Source organism: Aphelocoma coerulescens, chromosome 1 (genome assembly GCF_041296385.1).
Source record: "Aphelocoma coerulescens isolate FSJ_1873_10779 chromosome 1, UR_Acoe_1.0, whole genome shotgun sequence".
Lineage (NCBI taxonomy): Eukaryota > Metazoa > Chordata > Aves > Passeriformes > Corvidae > Aphelocoma > Aphelocoma coerulescens.
Window position 1 is genome coordinate 19,782,468 of NC_091013.1, and position 17,746 is coordinate 19,800,213.

The 17,746-nt window shown below is 38.9% G+C and overlaps 1 protein-coding gene across 8 annotated transcripts in view; it reads left to right on the forward strand.

Moving 5' to 3' along the window:
- Positions 1-17,439, forward strand: part of ARHGAP6 (Rho GTPase activating protein 6) — a 320,115-nt gene extending 302,676 nt beyond the window's left edge. For all 8 annotated transcript variants that reach the window (XM_069003617.1, XM_069003628.1, XM_069003639.1 and 5 more), the window contains 5 exons: positions 1,600-1,779; positions 6,057-6,154; positions 12,213-12,475; positions 14,491-14,571; positions 15,350-17,439. In XM_069003617.1, the coding sequence (XP_068859718.1) occupies positions 1,600-1,779; positions 6,057-6,154; positions 12,213-12,475; positions 14,491-14,571; positions 15,350-16,056 (1,329 nt within the window). In that variant the 3' untranslated portion in view covers positions 16,057-17,439. The remainder of the gene's footprint in view (positions 1-1,599; positions 1,780-6,056; positions 6,155-12,212; positions 12,476-14,490; positions 14,572-15,349) is intronic.
- The last annotated feature ends 307 nt before the right edge of the window (positions 17,440-17,746 follow it).

A 17,746-nucleotide genomic window follows, 5' to 3' on the forward strand; every position in this document is an offset into this window, starting at 1 on the left:
GTATTCTGCTCACAATTTTTTAAGCTATTTATGAATAATTAAGTGAATAAAGGCATACAGGGCAAGCGAAAGTATTTTATCAGACTGTTTGCTATCACTGGAAGGAAAACAGCCAAGCTTTGGCACACAGGCCCTGTTCTTGATTTCTTTCAACAGCCCTTCTCTCATGAAGATGAAGATGGATGACTACCTTTATTAAAATTACTCATTCAGTTAATTTCAGTGGAAATGTTTACAACATTTTTTAAGGATGCCCTGAGGCTGCCCTTAAGAAAAGGCTCACTGTGCAAACAGTCTGCACATGCAGATCTGGGCACAGCCAGAGGCTGCCCCTGCTCACGTGTGCCTGTGCATCCGTGGTGGCTCAAAACTTGGACAGAGTTTAAAAAGCAGGTCTCCTGAGAAACAGCTGGGTGCTCAGGGGTGTGCACATAAGGGAGTGTGCTGTTCTCACAGTCGTGCTGGGGTGAGTCTCTAACCAAAGAGCCAACGTGTTTGCTGTGACTGCCTGTGCACCTACTTCGTACAGATGTCTTTCCAACATTACACAGTGCTCCTACCAATAAAAAGACAAGCTTTTTACTGGCATTTCTGGGCAGTCTAGTTAAGCTCTTTCAAAAATAAACCAGATGCAGTCAGTGCACTTTTAAGTTGACTAGAGTATTTGGTGAATGATCAGCTACAAAAATATTTTTTAAATACTACTTTGAAAACATCTGTTTTGTACAACTCATTTCTTGAAATTCTGGTTTTATTACCTCTTTTTGGTCCCTATTTATGTCCTTTTTAAAAATTATTAGTTCAAATTACCTCTACTTTTTAGTTTGTTGAAGGAATAGAAGGGGAAAATAATAGTCTAATCACAAATATGACAATGAAATCTTTGATGTAATAATGTATATGACATATTTTTCAGGTAATTCCTGTCTAGTCTAGTATGTATTCCTAGCCTTTTACTTCTTCAAAATTCAGGTTACTGTTGCTTCCTTGAGCACAGGTTTATAAAAGTAGGAAAAAAGGTAAAAAACCCAACAAACTAAAAAAAGCCAAGTAGACATTTGGCATGTTCTAGAAATACAGGAAAATACTAATAAAACAATGAGCCTGCTCCTTAATTATCTAAACAGTTTAAACATGGAAAAGTATCACTATGTATGTTTCAGATCATGACTGCTACTTGAGAAAGCCCGGAGTTTTCACTATTTGATCCTAGGACACAGTAATGTGCTGAGATGGTGAAGTAGGAGGGAAGTTTCTCTGCATTCAGGAGTATGCCACTGTTGAGCTTCCAGGGAATTAAGGGCCAAAAACACTTCCACCTTCTGCTCCTCTAATCCACTTGAAAATATATCCAGAAAATCTACAGTGCTTGTTGCAGAGATGTTCAAAACAAGGTGTTTCTAAAAGTTATTGATTTTTGATTGACAAGCACGAGGTTTTGGTTTTGATCAATCAAGCATCTACCAAATCAGGGGAGAGAGAGAGTGTGTTATTGTGTGGGTGTGTAGGGGTGTGAGTGTGTGTAGATGTGTCCATATACATATCTGTATACATTAGGCCCTGTGAGACCCAACCTCATATATATATTCTCTTTCCTAGATTACTGGGAACAAAATGACATCGCTTAACCTGGCCACCATCTTTGGCCCTAACTTGTTGCACAAGCAGAAATCTACAGACAAAGAATTCTCAGTTCAGAGCTCAGCCCGAGCTGAAGAGAGTACTGCTATCATAGCTGTTGTGCAAAAGATGATTGAAAACTATGAAGCCCTTTTCATGGTGGGTGGATATTTTTCCATATTGTTTGTATGCATTTGTAAGATAAATGGGAAAATATCTGGTTGATATTAAAGTAGAAGGGGATGGAATAAACTGTAGAAGCTGCATTAAATTAGGATCAATAATTATTGGTTAAAAAGAGTAGTCTTCCAGCAAGGAGGATGATTTGCAGTAAGTAAAAACATTAAAAAAATGTACTTACATCTTGCTTGGAATTATTTTTATATAGGTAAGGGTATATTGTTTAGAAGATTGTCTGTGGAAATGATGGGGTTGGCTATTCAGTTGTATACTGAGCAATGCATGGACCAAACTGAAAATGCTCTTTCACATCTCAGTTTCGGAAGTCAGGAAGACAATTTTTCTGCAGAGATCCTTTTAAGGGGATTTAATTTAAGGAATTGCCTTCCTTAACCAATATTTATTTGTTGGTTGGATGGAAAGGAAAGGAAGGACAAAGCTTTCTCATTTGTTAGTTGGGTAAAAGGAATAAAACATAAATCTATGTAGTTCCTGAGTTCCCTTCAAGTCTCTCACCTAAGCAAGGAAGTTCTTCATAAGAAGGCTGATGGCCTTGGACTAGGACATGCTGTTCACTTAAGATACAGCTTAGTTAGATCACATTCCTCATGCCTAGCAGTTACCTAAGAAGTTCAGTCTGTGGCTTTATCTTATGTTCTTTTTGTGTACAAAATTGCAGGTCAGCTCAGTGTGATTTGTGTCTGGGAGAGCCCTGCTCTAGGGTAGCAGAGGCCAGTCAGATCTAGTTGTGGGCACTATTCTGTCTTTATTTTGGTAAAAGTACACATTGTAACAAAACCAGTAGTCTTGAAAAAGTGGAAAAAGCTTTGGTCGTTGTGTGCTGAGACTAAGCAGCACTGTAGGTTGCACTGGGGAGGTAAGTTCCCAAAGCAGAAAGAGCACTCTGGAAACCTTCAGTGCTTCAGCAAAGCTGAGTGCTGGAGACCTTGCTGGAAGAAGGTGGATGAGCCTGAACTGTGGGCTGACGGCCACATAGTACTGTAAATGGAAGATGTCTATCAGATTTCAACAGGGAATAGAGCATGAGAAAGCAGTCATAAGCCCTGCCTCAGATGTCTTAGCCTCAGATAAACTTCTTTGTGGTTTTCTTGGCTTTTATTTTTACTCTTGTACCAGTGAGACACTTGCAATCATTTTCTTTTTTGTTTTATTTTTTTTAATGCTTTTCACAGTTTGGGAAAATGCGAGGTGCTATTTTTCATTCCAGGAAAAGAATAGGACAGAACTGCACTCGTGGGTGAAGGTCTGCTGGCCCAGAGTGTGGATGGCACTATCAAGTTTAAGATAATACTTGAATAAGAATACTTGCAGTACTTGAAGTGTTCTTATTGTTGTTTCTCTTTAAGAACTTCTCACAGCACAGACACATCTCAGAACATAATACTTAAGGCACGCATTCTGATTTTCAGTGTGGAGAGGATGGGCCTAAGGTTAGACTAACCTGCATCTGGGCTCTTTTAATTCTGATGGATGTATTCCTTCATCTCTTCAGTGCTTGCACTTTCATCTGAAGGTTAAACAAAGTGAGAGAAAAAAAACCTCTTCTGTTTTCAGAGTAGCTTTTACTGTTTATACTTGACATTTATGCTACTAAAAAAAGAACATCTGGACTTAAACATTCAGCTATAGCTATAACATAGTGTATTGATTCTCAGCTGCTTTTGTGTTGGTTTTTTTTTCTTTCTTTCTGTAATTTTTATATATGGGAAGGTTATAAAACTGATTGGTTTCAGCACTGAAACTGGATCAACATTTTTGAACCAAACCTTAGGAAACCAGGATGTGGTAGGGTACCCAGACCACAATATTGGAACGATTCTTACGTATTGGTGGGTCAGAGGGATTCTGTTTGTCAGAACAACCCAGGATATTGAGCACCATTTTTAGTAAGTAACTATTGTTAACATCAGTAACATGCAAAAGTGGATTTCTTATAGAAGATGTAATCTGACCATGCTTCGTTGATGTCAGTGATGATAATCATTTTCATATCCAAATCTTGCCCATTTCAGCGAGTCTTAGGGATGCATTAAAATGTTTTATGGGGATGTATAAAGGACTGGTTTTTGCCTGAATGCAAGGAGGCACAACTCAACCACCCTTCATCTTGCTGGCTTTGACTTGTCATGAAAGATGGAGAGCAGCAGCTTGGTCATGGTTTTCATCTCCTAGTGCCCAAATCCAGTCCTGCTGCAAAGAAGTGCTACAGAGTATATGAAAATTCATATTTTTACTGTTAGAGGCTACTGTGGCCTTCCCACATGCTCTCTTTCTGTGCCAAATCAGTGGCAAGGGACAGCACAAAGGAGACACTTCAAGGGTCCCTCCATCCTTCTGTGTCTCAACAGCTGTGACTCTCATATGGCACCCAACCCCAAGATCTCAGAATATCTGGTACTCTACTGCAGTCCTGACAACCCTAGAGCCCTCTGATATGTCCTTCTGTGTCCTCTAGAGCTGTTATTTCAGCAATGCCTTGGCTTCCCTTCTGTCCCAAATTTCAAGTTCTCATCCATCAACTCAGGCATGATTACCAGTGAAACAATTAATTCAGTAATCATTACAGTGACATCTTCCTGAGATACCAATATTGTAGTTCTCTGTAAGTTTACAATTACATGTACATCATTTCTACACTTGCCAAGTTACTGAACTACACTGAAGAAAATTGCTGCACAGGAAGAAGCCTCAAACCCAGTAGATAGCTAGCAAGGAGACCATCAGTACAAATCTACTTTCAGACTCATTCAGGTAAAAGTCCTGTGACTCAATAGAACTGTTAAGTTTGGGTTTCATAGAAGCTTTCTGTTGAACTGAACTTGTGGTGGAACTTTTTCAGACTTGTTTTGATGGAATGAAAGACTGATTTGTCTTTTTTTTTAAATAGGGCAAGATGTGTTTTTTGTTTTTCTGACAAAGTTCTCTCAGTAGTTTCTTACAGGTTACTTGATATAAAGCTGAGTAGTAAGTTACAGACAAAAATGTGTGGATTCTGTTTTACCATCAAACTTTATCTGGAGTTTCTTCTAGTGTATAGAAAGGCTGTCTGAATGGACAAGTTACAGCACACCAGGTTTCCAAAAATACAGTCCTATAAAAAAATTTGTTTAAAGACTAGTATATCAGTGACCATCAGTAAGATATTTTTCCAGTTCAGAGACTGAATACAATTTTTGAAAAATGTGTAGGTGGTTTACACAAGTTTTTCATAGAGATTTTGGGTCAGTTTGAATTAAATGATGCATATCTTCATTTATTTTCTAATTACTTCCTTATTTTAAGAAATATGCCTTTTATGTAACTTGACTCCCTAAATACCTCCCAAAATGAGATATTCCTCTGGGGAATGTGTTAGTAATTCTATTCCTATTTCCCAGGAAATGTCAGGGAGAACAAATGGTCCATGAAGTGGGACTTGAAGGTCAAGAGATTCAGGCTCTGACATTGCATCCAGTAACATATATTTCCCAGCTGATGACCCCTTGTTGAGACTGTCTTGCATCGAGTTCTGTCTGTCATGAGTGAACCTGGACTGTTCAAGTTTCTTGGATGTTTTCATCTGTTTCAATGTTTTGAAGTTTGAGTTGAATGTTTGACTGTAATGCAGACAAAGCAGACAAACTCACTTGAGGATTGATAAGACTCATGTAAAGTGCAATTGGAAGCACAAAGTTTACTTGTGCAGGTTTTGGGGTGCCGTTTCTGCTACCTGCCCAGGAGATGTTGCTGTATCCTGCAGCATCTGAAGCTATCAAGGGTTTTGAAGGTTCATCCCCCTACAGAGTGCAAAGAGAAAGTTAGCAAATAAGAAGGCCAAGTTCCAAAGAAGGTGACACAAATTCTGACTGAGCCTGTTGGTCAGAGTGGCTGGAGAGCCAGAGAGGGAGATTTGTAAACGTCCTCAGATCTTTGAAGGGGGGATGTAAAGTGAGGACCTTAAACTGGAGCTTTTGAGATTGTGTTACATAAGTAATCCCACTGTTATTTCCAGATATAATAACCAACTGGATACCAACTGGTTATTCAACAGTAATCAGCATCTAACATTGTACAAAGTGATCTTTAGTCCTACTTCATCTGTTGTTACATGAAATTTCTCTTTTAAGTGAAAGCCTCTGTATATTTTATATACTCTCTGTAAATGTACTTGGTCATTTAGATTAAACATTGTACCTAAATTAATGTATGTGAAAGGATATTAACCTCCAACTAAGTATTTTTTTATGTCTTCATAGGTTTCCCCTGATTTACAGAATGAAGTGCTTATTAGCTTATTAGAGACTGACCCAGATGTTGTAGACTATTTGCTGAGGAGGAAAGCTTCCCAGTCATCGTGAGTAATCTGTTTTTTCATCATCCCTTTTTCTGCTGGGAATTTCTATCTCCCACTGGAAGTGTTCAAAAGGTTCTAGTTTTCCCCAGCTCTTCTGCACTGTCCACAGTGGAGTAGAAATATCCTCCCTATTACACAGACTCTGCCAAAGAAATTATGACTCTTGTACAGCATTTTCTAAAGACAAAACTAGTTTCCCTGATTCAGAGGAAAGATTGTGTTCTGCTGAAAACAGAATGACGTACATAAAAATATTCAGTGCACTATTATCTGACAGGATGTATTTTAGTGATCTGCTGGTTCATGTCTTGGGTTTATCATAGTCTTCAGGAACAGGAGGCATGTATTCCACTATCCTTGAAACACACCCTACAGTGCCTTAACACCGTCACAGTGAGCCGCTTGACCACTCTGTCATTCTTCTCCTATCCTGTACACGTAGGACATGGTGAACAAGCCAACTGCCACAACAGCAGCTCTGTGGAGACTTTGGATATTATTTAATTGTATGCTTTGTGAAAGATCTGAAGAGAAAAAAAATCACACTGGTCACTATAGCAGTTACAATACATAACATATTCTGACCTTGTGTATGGTGTATATATGCCTGCACCCTTGTGCCTTAATGCTATGAGTTTGTACATTCAGATTAACAGGATTCCTGGCTTTCTCATGGGACCACACAGTCATTGTCTTCATTCTAGTGAATCCCAATATGTCAGACCCAAAAATTACAAAACTTAACAGACTTGCTTTAAATTATTTTTAAGGGGGTTTCTAGACTCTGAACTCTCTGGGATATATTGGACTTTGTCTTCCTGTGTTTGTGAAAAGTGCCTAGTGCATTCAGAATATAATTAAAATTGAATTTGTACAGTCAGTTAGCTATGATTTTTTTCTCTCCCTCTTTAACATTGTATAATTTGAGGTAATGTAATAGTGTGCCTGGCTTTAAAGGAAGAGGTATAGAAGAAATAGTGTAACTAACACCTTGAGGAAAACGCTTTCTTTAATTATAAAATTTGGAAACAAAAATATGTGCAGAATATATTGTGCTGTAAAGGATTTTATTAGTTTGCTAATTTAACCACGTGAACAGATAACACACAGTAGCAAATTATCACAGATCATCTGATTTGGGGTAATTTTCTCTGTGTGAAATAATTGTAGCTAGTTTGTCTGACTGACAAGTAACCATGTGTATATTTAGATCACAGTAAGTGCCAGATAGTTAGAGGTACATGAGCTGTCTTTTAGACTTGTTTCCCATTTGCCAGAAACCAAGACTACAGTTAGGACAGACACTACAAATCACATGACATAAGGTAGTGTGTAGACACTTCTTCCTTTCAGTCCTGAGTTTGGAATGATCATATTATTTCTAACTCAAGCTAACAAAAACCTTCATGCTGGATTTCACTGTCTATATAATAAAAAGACATCAAATTGTATCTCACCTGTGAGTACACATACCAATTCTGCATAAGTTAGTCACAAATCATTGTGGATGTAACAGGTTATTGTTAGATCCTGTCTCCTTTATTGACTTCTCCTTGAACTTCCTTACTTTTAGCCAGCGTGCACACCTACAGGAGAAAATGCATCTTTTGTGGAAAGCTGGTCACAACTGATGGCATTTTGTAAGGAAAGGTTCTGAAGCCAAATAGGAGCATATAGCTACACTAGTACTAATTTATTGTATTGTCAGTAATGGGCAGATGAAATATCACTGAGATAGGAAAAACTTACTGTCATTTTTTTTCTACTCTGCTGTCATGTAAGTGATTTATTTTTAATGTTAATGAGATATGTTTTCACTGTGGTTGCAACTTCTTGGTTAAGATATTCCAGGCAATTAGAGGGGATGTTGCTTAGTGTTATTGCTAGGAGTGTGATGCTCTTAAGAGATTAATGTATTTCAGAACATAATCTCAATTTTGAGGCTACAAATTTGTTGCTTATTTTTCCTATAAGAAATGTGATACAGCAGACAACAAGGAGATGGTTGTCTTGATTTCATAAAAATGAGCGTCCAAAATACATCCTTATTGCTCTTGGAAATTGCCTGGTCACATACTCAAGATACAAATGTGGATCTGTGGAACAAAAAACTTTACATTCTTGAGACAATCTTCACCAGAAGAGCTAGTTGACTGCATAGAGTATAGAATCAACTTCAAGACTTTAATGTCACATTAATTGCTTTGAAGGTCCTGTTCTGCAATTGCCCTCACATTTCTGCTCTTGCTGTCACTATAAATGCTTTCTTGGCTCTGATCTAACAGAGAAAACACAATCTCTTTTCCTCCCCAGAGGAGGACGAATCATCTTCCCTCATCTTTCAATTCTCTTAAGAGCTGAGCATTGTGAACAGTGTGTCAGGGAATTTATGGAAGTTGTTCATGGTAAAGCACTAATTAAAAATGGCAGCAATTGTGAAGTGTGCTTTCATGGGTGACTTCCCAACTTTTGTATGTTGGCTTGATGACAATGGAATTTGGGTTTACAGCTGTAAGATGAAGCATCTTTAACAAAAAATAAAATCTATTTCTTATGATTATTTATTGCTTATCATGGTTAGTAGTCCTTTTAGAGTAAATAAGTTTCAAAGTTACAGAATTTTTGGATGTTTTTGGATTATGATAATGAGTTTTTAATCCATCCTGACCTGTGGCACAAAGATGAAGCCATACAGGAAGTCATACAATATGTGTAAATGCAGTTTTTAAAGCTCCTTGAAACATTGAATCCTCTACCCTGTTACAGTAGCAACCACATCATAATCCCAGTAATCTGGTTTGTTGTTAGCACCTGTGTTACACAGATCTGTGTGGAAATTGCTACTATGTGCTGCCAAACCATCACACTCCATATGATTTGCCTCTTGAAGGTGTAATTGTTTTCCCACTCAGAAGCTTTAAGTTATAACAGAAGAGGGTTTCTGCCAGCAACAGAAAGGGATTTCCTGTTTTCATAACCTTGATGCTAGTAGAAAAGTAGAAGCAATTATTAACACATTTCCAGTTCATCCATGCAAGTGGACTCTGGTGGACAACACCAATTTATAGAAAGATGCCTGTTGTTTTGGAATCTGAAATTGTATTTTTAAATTCGTGTGGCATAGGTTCCTTTTGCTGCTTTCAGATTTTTCCATTTGTACTTAGCCATTTCTAAAATCTTTTCCTTAACATAGTTCATAACCCCTGGAAAATACGTTACTTACCTTCCCATTCCTCACATTTAATTGCACGTAATCATCGATTATTCTTTGTGGGGACCATAATCTGCCTTTCCCCATATACTGCATATAGAGGAGTGGGTATCTTGCACAGTATTTATGTTTGCTTCCAATATAGTTTTTCCCCAGTCAGTGGATAAGAGAATCTCACTGTCCAAGGAAAGCAGAATTTTGGATTGTAGTAAATACTGGTTTGCTAATGAACTCAAACAGTAAAGCAAACAGATGCAAAACTTTCGTTTTAAGGAGTTTGTGAGAATTCGTTCTTTATTTGCAAAGAAGCAAACCAAAGTCTTCTTGCAAACTGTGTTTTACTTTGTTCGTGAAGAGCGTAGTAAAGCTGCGAATGTATGAGTTCAGTTTCTGGCTTTTAAGTATTCAGTCCATTTTGGTGGTTTCTTGTAGTAAGATTGACAGGGTCCACAGCAGTTCCTTTGATTTTTAAAGCTATTTTACCTAAACAAATATGAAAGTGATATTATAGATGTATATAAAAAATAGTATGGGCTTACCAACAGAAACTGTAAATCAGTTTAGAAACTTGAATGTTTGAATCTCTCCAAAGACTTGAAAGTTTCCATTCAGGTAAATTTTTAGCAGGAGCTCTGTCTTAAGAAGAGGTAGACTATAACAGATCATTCAAGGTAAGACATGAAATCAGTGTTTCACAAAGCTCAAGTTTATGTTCCCACATTCTTTCATCTCCATTTCCGTTTCCCTTATTCCTTGTGTTACCTTGCCATGGCTAAGTGCTGGTTTACATCTGTCTTTGCCCTGTGCAGCACAGTTAGGTTTTGATGCTGCAAAGATTTACCTGCAATAAACCTTACTGGTGTTACCATTAGTGATAAGTTTGTCTGTATGCTGGCAGGTGAGGCTTAGATGACATTCAGTGTAGAAAGCTGGAAACAAAGACATTTGGTCATAGGACACCTGCAGATACCAGCATTTCTCCCCTTTTCTACGAGGTCTTTCTAGTTCTTCTGAAAATCCCAAGACATTGCTCGAATCTCATGTCACTGCACAAGGGGTTTTAGGACTTAGGAGGACAGACAGAAAGAAGCAAGTGGCAAAAAAAGAGAAAAAAGGTTTGTGATAGAATTATACATACTTAAAAGATTATAATTCTTCAGTGTGTGTCTGTTTATAGATTAATTTATGTTGGACTCATCTTCAGATGAGAAGTTTAAATGAGAAGTTACGTAATGGAGGCTCTTTTTTTAATGACTCCCCAGCATTACCATGTTGCACTGGGAGGCCTGGGACATAGCAAATTTTGCCAAATGGCAGCTCTGTTTTTTGAGTTCGTCTCAGTTAAAGTCCAGCGATGGTTTTGTCACTGAGTTACTGAGAAGTAACATTATTTAATTAATTCTCAACACTCTGTGGTTGCTTTCATACTGAAAAAAAAATAAGAATATTGAATAACATAATAATCATGCTGTCAACTGTATATATTTTATTTTTTGGGACGTGATACATAAATCAGCTGGGGAAAAAACAACAACTTGGAAGTGATGTTAAATTTTGTCATTATTTCTGTACTAATATTTACTGTGCTGTGGCTAGCTGTGTATTTTCTTTATTTTCTTTCTTCAGTTTTATTTGATTTGTCTGGAAACAACGTTACTGTTCCATAGTGAGAAATGAGTTTCGGCTGCTCACTAAGTTCAAGCTGTCTTTGGATTTGACTCTGAAGAGGGCTGACCATTTTCAGACATTTACAGGAATGAGCCTCTGTTGTATCACAGTCAATTAGAACAGATATTAATGAGAAGCCACTGAAAGAAGTGTTTGACTCAAGTGAAGCAAAAGATAAGCTTTACAAAACAAAGGTGCAGAGAAGTGAAAAATGAGTACTAAAAATACAAGTTAGGGAGGAACAACAGGAGAAGAAAGTTTTTTGTTTACAGAGTAGTTCTGCATATTCTTTGTGATATTCAGTGACTCACAGCCTGCACTGTAAACTGTGACAGTTCAAGAAATCTCAGTCAATGTTCCCAGCACATTTCAAAAATGAATTGTCTCTCTGAGCCTTGGCTGTCCTTTGGTGGGAGTTGTGTTTGCCTTTTCTTGGCAAAATTAAAGGCATTTCATGTTGGTGGGGGTGTGAAGGTGAAAGGGTAAAAGAAGTTGTAGAAGGTATCAGCAGAACCAGTTGTTTGTTGCCCCAGTCATAAGTACAGTAAATACATATGTTTGTCCCCTGTAGAATATTTACCTTCTTATGTCTCTGGAAGAGGATCATTCTCATAGTGTGAAAGGCGAGCCGAGTGCTTCATTTCTCTATGTAAAACTTCAGAATACAGAAATTTATTTTAGCATACAACTAATCTTCCCTATCACGCCTTCAGCTTTATTGTTGCCACAAGCTAAATTGTCAAGGTAACATAAGGAATTGATTCACTGCTTAGTTTCTGTGGTTTTCTGTACGGTTCTGTGGGTTTTTTCTTGTTTTCTTTCTTGACAGCAACATCTTTTGATTTTGAGTGGCCTCTGCTGGCCACTTCATAGCAAAAGTTTTACTCATGGAAAATCCACCTCAATAACTGTTCCTGAAGTGTTTTCATTTCAGCAGCTGTGACCATTCTCCCATATTTGATTTTATGTGTGTGATCATAGAATCGTAGAATGGTTGGGTTGGAAGAGACCTTAAAAGTAATCTAGTTCCAAACCCCTTGCCCATGGGCACGAACACCTTTCACTAGACCAGGTTGTTCAGAGCCCCATCCAACCTGGCCTTGATGTCAAACTGCACCTGTAACTGTGCCCATGTAGCATTTTTTTATTAACAGTAGTTTGTTTATCAAAATTTCTCAGGAGCCCTGAGATGCTGCGGTCAGAAGGTTCCTACTCCACAGGAGAAAGACATTCTTCCACAGACTCCAACAAAGCTTCCAGTGGTGATGTCTCCCCTTACGACAACAACTCCCCAGTGCTGTCTGAGCGCTCGCTGGTGGCAATGCAAGAAGAGGTTGCCCGCAGCCCAGATAAGCTCTACAAGGTACCTGAGCAGTACACGCTGGTTGGACACTTGCAAACTAAGCCAAAGGAGAATTCTTCTGCATCACAGGCTGGAAAAGGTATAGTGCATCCTGCTTGTGCTCCTCCTCCTCAGTGACTGATGGAGATTCCTGAAATAATTGAAAAGTGCCGGATTTGTATTATTAGCTACTAGGATTTGAGGAGCAATAGTGTAAATAACCTTATAAAAAAATGGCAGACCAGTATCTATTTTTTTGTATTGAGCCCAAAGGATCTGTGCTCAGCCCTTCTCATTAGCTCTACCAGCTGTCAGGGATGCTCTTGGTATGGCACTTCTCAATACTTAGAGATATTATTTAGGAAGACAGAACTATGTATGTCCAGTTTTTCAGCTTCTCTGGGACAGCATGGCAAAGTCTAGTCCTGATTCATGGGACTGTAATACCTGCAGGTTTATGGTCCAGGCTTTGGAAAAAGCTGGGATTTTCAGATTTCAGTCCACAAACTTTATCCAGTTGTAAAGAATGATGTCAACACCCTCTCACTGAAAAACAGAGCTGAGCTGCACAGCTTTACATCTGCAACCAGTTACACACTGAGCAATACTAGTGCAGAGATCCTTAATTCACCTAGCTACCTGGGGAGTGCATACCTGAGTGATTTCTTTGATAAAGAACTATGGTTTAAACTAATAGCTCACCAGTACTTCAAGATGCTTCTCCTGTTAAATATATATAAAAAAAAATTGTCATCCATGAAATTCATACTTAGTGAGCCAAATTTTAAGAACTTTCAATGCCTTGGGATGCACATAACTGGTGGTATTTTTAAAACCATTTAATTTCAGATGTACTGCCTAGGCACTTAATTCCATTTAGAATTAATGGGATTTAGACTAATATCTCAATTATATGCTTAATAAATGCCAATTGGAATTTATCTTCTGTATTCAATATCTAAATCTCTGTAAACATTTAAGGATTTGGTCAGATTTCTGTTAACTTATGAACAGGAAATTACATGAAGTTTTATCCTATTAACCATCTTTTGGACTTTAATAAGATACTGGACCATGACAAATTAGGAAATTCCTCTGCTGACTAGTGGAATCAGAAAAAGGCATGAAACTGTTTATAATCCAGCATTTCATTAAATCTTTGTTCTGTGGCTGCACTTCTGGGTAAGACTAGCAGCATCCTTGGGTTGATAGAGCATGCCTTACAGTGACCCCTGTGGATGGGGCTGCCTGAGGGAGCTTTGACTGAAACTACCTTTTGTGGACCAAATCCTCCTGGTTTTGTGCAAATTCTCTGACTTCAGTAAGGCAGAGGACTTACGGACTCAGCAAACTCAGGCACCCTGCCCATAACAGAGCTCACTGAATCCATTGCGGGATCTGATCTTGAAACTAGTAGCTGTGAACAAATACACAGAATCATAGAATGTCAAGGGGTTGGAATGGACCCTAAAGATCATCAGTCCCAACCCCCCTGCCATTGGCAGGGACACCTCCCATTCGGTCAGATTGCTCAAGGCCTTATCCAACCTGGCCTTGAACACTGCCAGGGCTGGGGCATCTACAGCCTCCTTGGGCAATCTGTTCCAGGGCCTCACCACCCTTACAGTAAAAAATTTCTTCATAATATCTAATCTGAATTTCCCCTCTTTTAATTTTCACCCATTATTCATTGTACTCTGACTACAGTTCCTGATAAAGAGTCCCTTGTTGACTTCCCTGTCAGCCTCCTTCAGATTCTGCAATGCTGTTGTGAGGTTTCCACACAACTTTCTCTTCTCCACGCTGAACAGCCCCAATCTTCTCAGCCTGTATTTGTAGACAAGGTGCTCTGGTCCTCTTACCAGCTTCATAGCTGTCCTCTGGGTTTTGTCCAGCATTTCCATGTCCTTAGGTTGGGGTCACCAGAACTGTACATAGTACACCATGTGGGGCTCACATATGAGATGCTCGTGTTAGGTGCACATTGAAGATGCTAGTGGGTGTTAATGACTCTGGTACTTTACATAAGGTTTTACCTTTCTATTTCTGTATTTCTAAATAATATCTTTAAGAGGATCAATTCATCATCTTTTCCCTGCTCTTACTGCTGTTTAGATGTTTCTGAAGATCATTTTGATATCTGGGGCACTTGGCATTCAACACTGAAAAGTGGCTGCAAAGATCCAGCAATCACAGGTCAGTAATTTTTCAATTTTAAAGCCTGAATCTAGCAAAGACAGAAGCAATTTCTTGTTTTCAAGAAATCACAGTGAAACCAGTAGGAGAATTCACATTGTCCAGAGTTGGACTTTTAAAAGGTGACTCTTAAGTAGAATACAGAGGAGCACACCGTATTCAGTGGAATACAGAGAGCAGCAACATTTCAAACTATCAAATGTAATTTTAAAAGTCATTTTAAATTTGCTTCAAGAAAAGTTTTAAATTCTTCTAAAATTCATAGAATCATAGAACCATTGAGTGATAAGGGTTGGAAGGGACCTTAAAGATCATCTAGTCCTAACCCCCCTCCCTTGGGCAGGGACACATCCCGCTAAACTGGGTTGCTCAAGGCCTTATTCAACCTGACCTTGAACACTACCAGGGTTAAGGCATCTCCAGCCTCCATGAGCAACCTGTTCCAGTGTTTAACCACCTTCACAGTAAAAATTTCTTCCCCATATCTAACCTAAATTTCCCCTCTTTCAATTTGCACCCATTACTCATTGTCCTATCACTACGGTTCCTGATGAAGAGTCCCTCTCTGGCTTCCCTGTCAGCTCCCTTCAGATACTGAAAGGTGCTATGAGGTCTCCATGCAATCTCCTCTTCTCCAGGCGGAACAGCCCCAACTTTCTCAGCCTGTCTCAGCCCCCATCCCTCTCCTACAGTGGGATACAAGGGAAAAGCAGTAGCTTGTTAAATGCCACATGACTGGTTCTGCAGACTCATGTTGTGTTCCTGACTCTACCCCTAGGTTCTTACGGGAACATTTATGAAAGCAGCTTGCTGCGCCCCGGACAGTGCTCTCTTTCCCAGGGGAACCTCGCCGTGTATTCCCCTCGGTGGCAGGGCAGCTCCTCGGAACTGGACAGTGGCAGGCAGGTCATGCGGAGGAGCCAGACAACAGCTGCCATTCCCGAGTGTCAGCTCCAGCCCGTGGTGTCTCGGGTGTGCAGTAACCCACACATGGAAGTTGGCAGCAGGAGTTCAGACCTGTCCCACTCCAGGCTGGAGCAGCACTTGACTTTAAGCAGTGTGGAGGACCTCAGTGAGCACGACTCAAATGCGGGTTGTTTGCAAAGTACAGCCAAGCCCTCCTACAGGAAAGAGCGGCCACCACCCCCTTACCCAGGCCCAGCAAAAACAAGCTCTGCGTTGCCACAGCGGTCGAGTGTTTCTTCAACGTTGCACTCTTTGTGGAGACTTCAACGCCCAGAAAAAAGTTTGGGGCTGAGAGCAGCTGGAGGGCCACCAGCCAGAGCCCCCGACCAGGCCACCTCCAGGCAGGAGCAGCCGGCCCTGCGCACGCAAGCAGGTCACAACTATTCCACAGCACCTCATAGCCAGAACAGTAAAAGTGTTTCAGAGGCGGACTGGAATGAGTGGCAAAGGGAGAGGTGGCAGATTTGGGAGCTGTTATCAGCCGATAACCCTGATGCCCTGCCAGAAACCCTTGTATGATCTGACTCTGTGGAGCTGCCACTCATATCCATGCCTCTGTCTCATAGGAAAATGGTGACATTGGAAAACAGGGAGGGCTTGTTTGTTTTATACCAACTGAATTGCATATACTTTTTAAAAACTTTGTTCACTTTAATTTCTTAACAGCACTGTCAAGCAGTTAATTTACAAATATGGTATGTTCCTGTTTTTCAGCAAACTTTTGAGAAAAAACAAGGTGAAAACTTCAGTGTAATAACTCTGTATGCATACGCTGTGTATAAGATAAAACTGTTGCTTTGATGTTGCTAAAAAATGTATTTATATATCTGCAGTTTTGATGATTGTATATTCTGTAATGAGTATTGTATGATAATCATGTTATGTTTTCATATACAGATGTCAATCAATCATGACTGCTTTTTTAAAAAATCACTGCACTTACATTACCGATATGCATTGGAATTCTATAGAAAGTGCACAAGCTGGTTTCTGTGCTTATATATATAAAAAAAAAGCTGTTAAAGGGGAAAGTTCTACTTCTTTTCACTGCCTATTGAAAAACACTAAAATAGAGTGGAACATGAAAAGCCATATATTTTATAAGGGTAGTAGTGAGCTTAGAGGGGAAAATACAAAATATTTTTTTCTTACACATATGTTTGCAAAAAACTTTAAAATTTGATACAAGATTGTAAAAGTATTTTTTTAGATTCAGGTAGGAAGCAGCTCAGAGAATCAACTAAGAACAACGTTGTGCCTAAACCAACTAAGTATGTAGTGCAAAGTCTGCCCTCCCATTCTAAAGGAAAACCAATGTTATATATGCAGGATATAATATATATATTTATAAATGTATGATTTTATGTATTGTTTTAAAACAATAAACTGGAATCCAAATTTTAGAAAACCAAACCTAATAAATTGGGATGTGTAACACTGAGAAAGAATATGGCTTTTCCTTTGAAATAACAAAGCTCCAGCATTAAGAAAGATAAGAGAAAGGAAAAAACTGCAGACAGACACATGAAAGGGAGTCAAGCAGAGCTTCAGAAATGAACATGACATTTAGAAAAGCTCACAACTTCGTTTCTATAAATATTGTGCCAAAGTCTGGGTCAGTCACACTTCCTCAGTAGCTGTATGTTGTGTTGTGTTCAATGTTGCTGTTTTATACACGTTTTTTTCAATTGCAGAGCCGTTTGTGGGCAGCGGGTGGCAATGTACTGCAGCGTTCCAGAGAAACTCCTTCGTAGCGCGCCATAAGGGAAAGTGTATCATATCAGAAGAATTTTATAAAACATATTAGTCTTAATTTTAATGAAGTTGAAGACTTATTCAGTGATGTTGTCTTTAAGTTCTATCTTGTGCCATAATGATGGAATAAAAAGCTAAGTAAAACAATGAGCATATTTTTTGCTCCTTTTTTTTTGAAGTAAGGTTTACGGGATATTGATGCGTTTTTATTACATTCTTGAGTGTCTCTGTCAAATACATCTAAAAGGCATAGGAGCTTAAGGATCACCTTCAAATGCAAGTTAAATATACAAGATTCAAGGCTTTACTTTAGTTTGAGGCTTAAAATCCATCATATAAGGAGTCCTTCCCCTCATATCTCCATTTCTCATTGTGTCTCCATTTTCCAAGTATAGTTATTAGATAAAAGCACCAAGACAAGTAGAAAGGGGCAGGATTTGGCCTTTGATTGTTT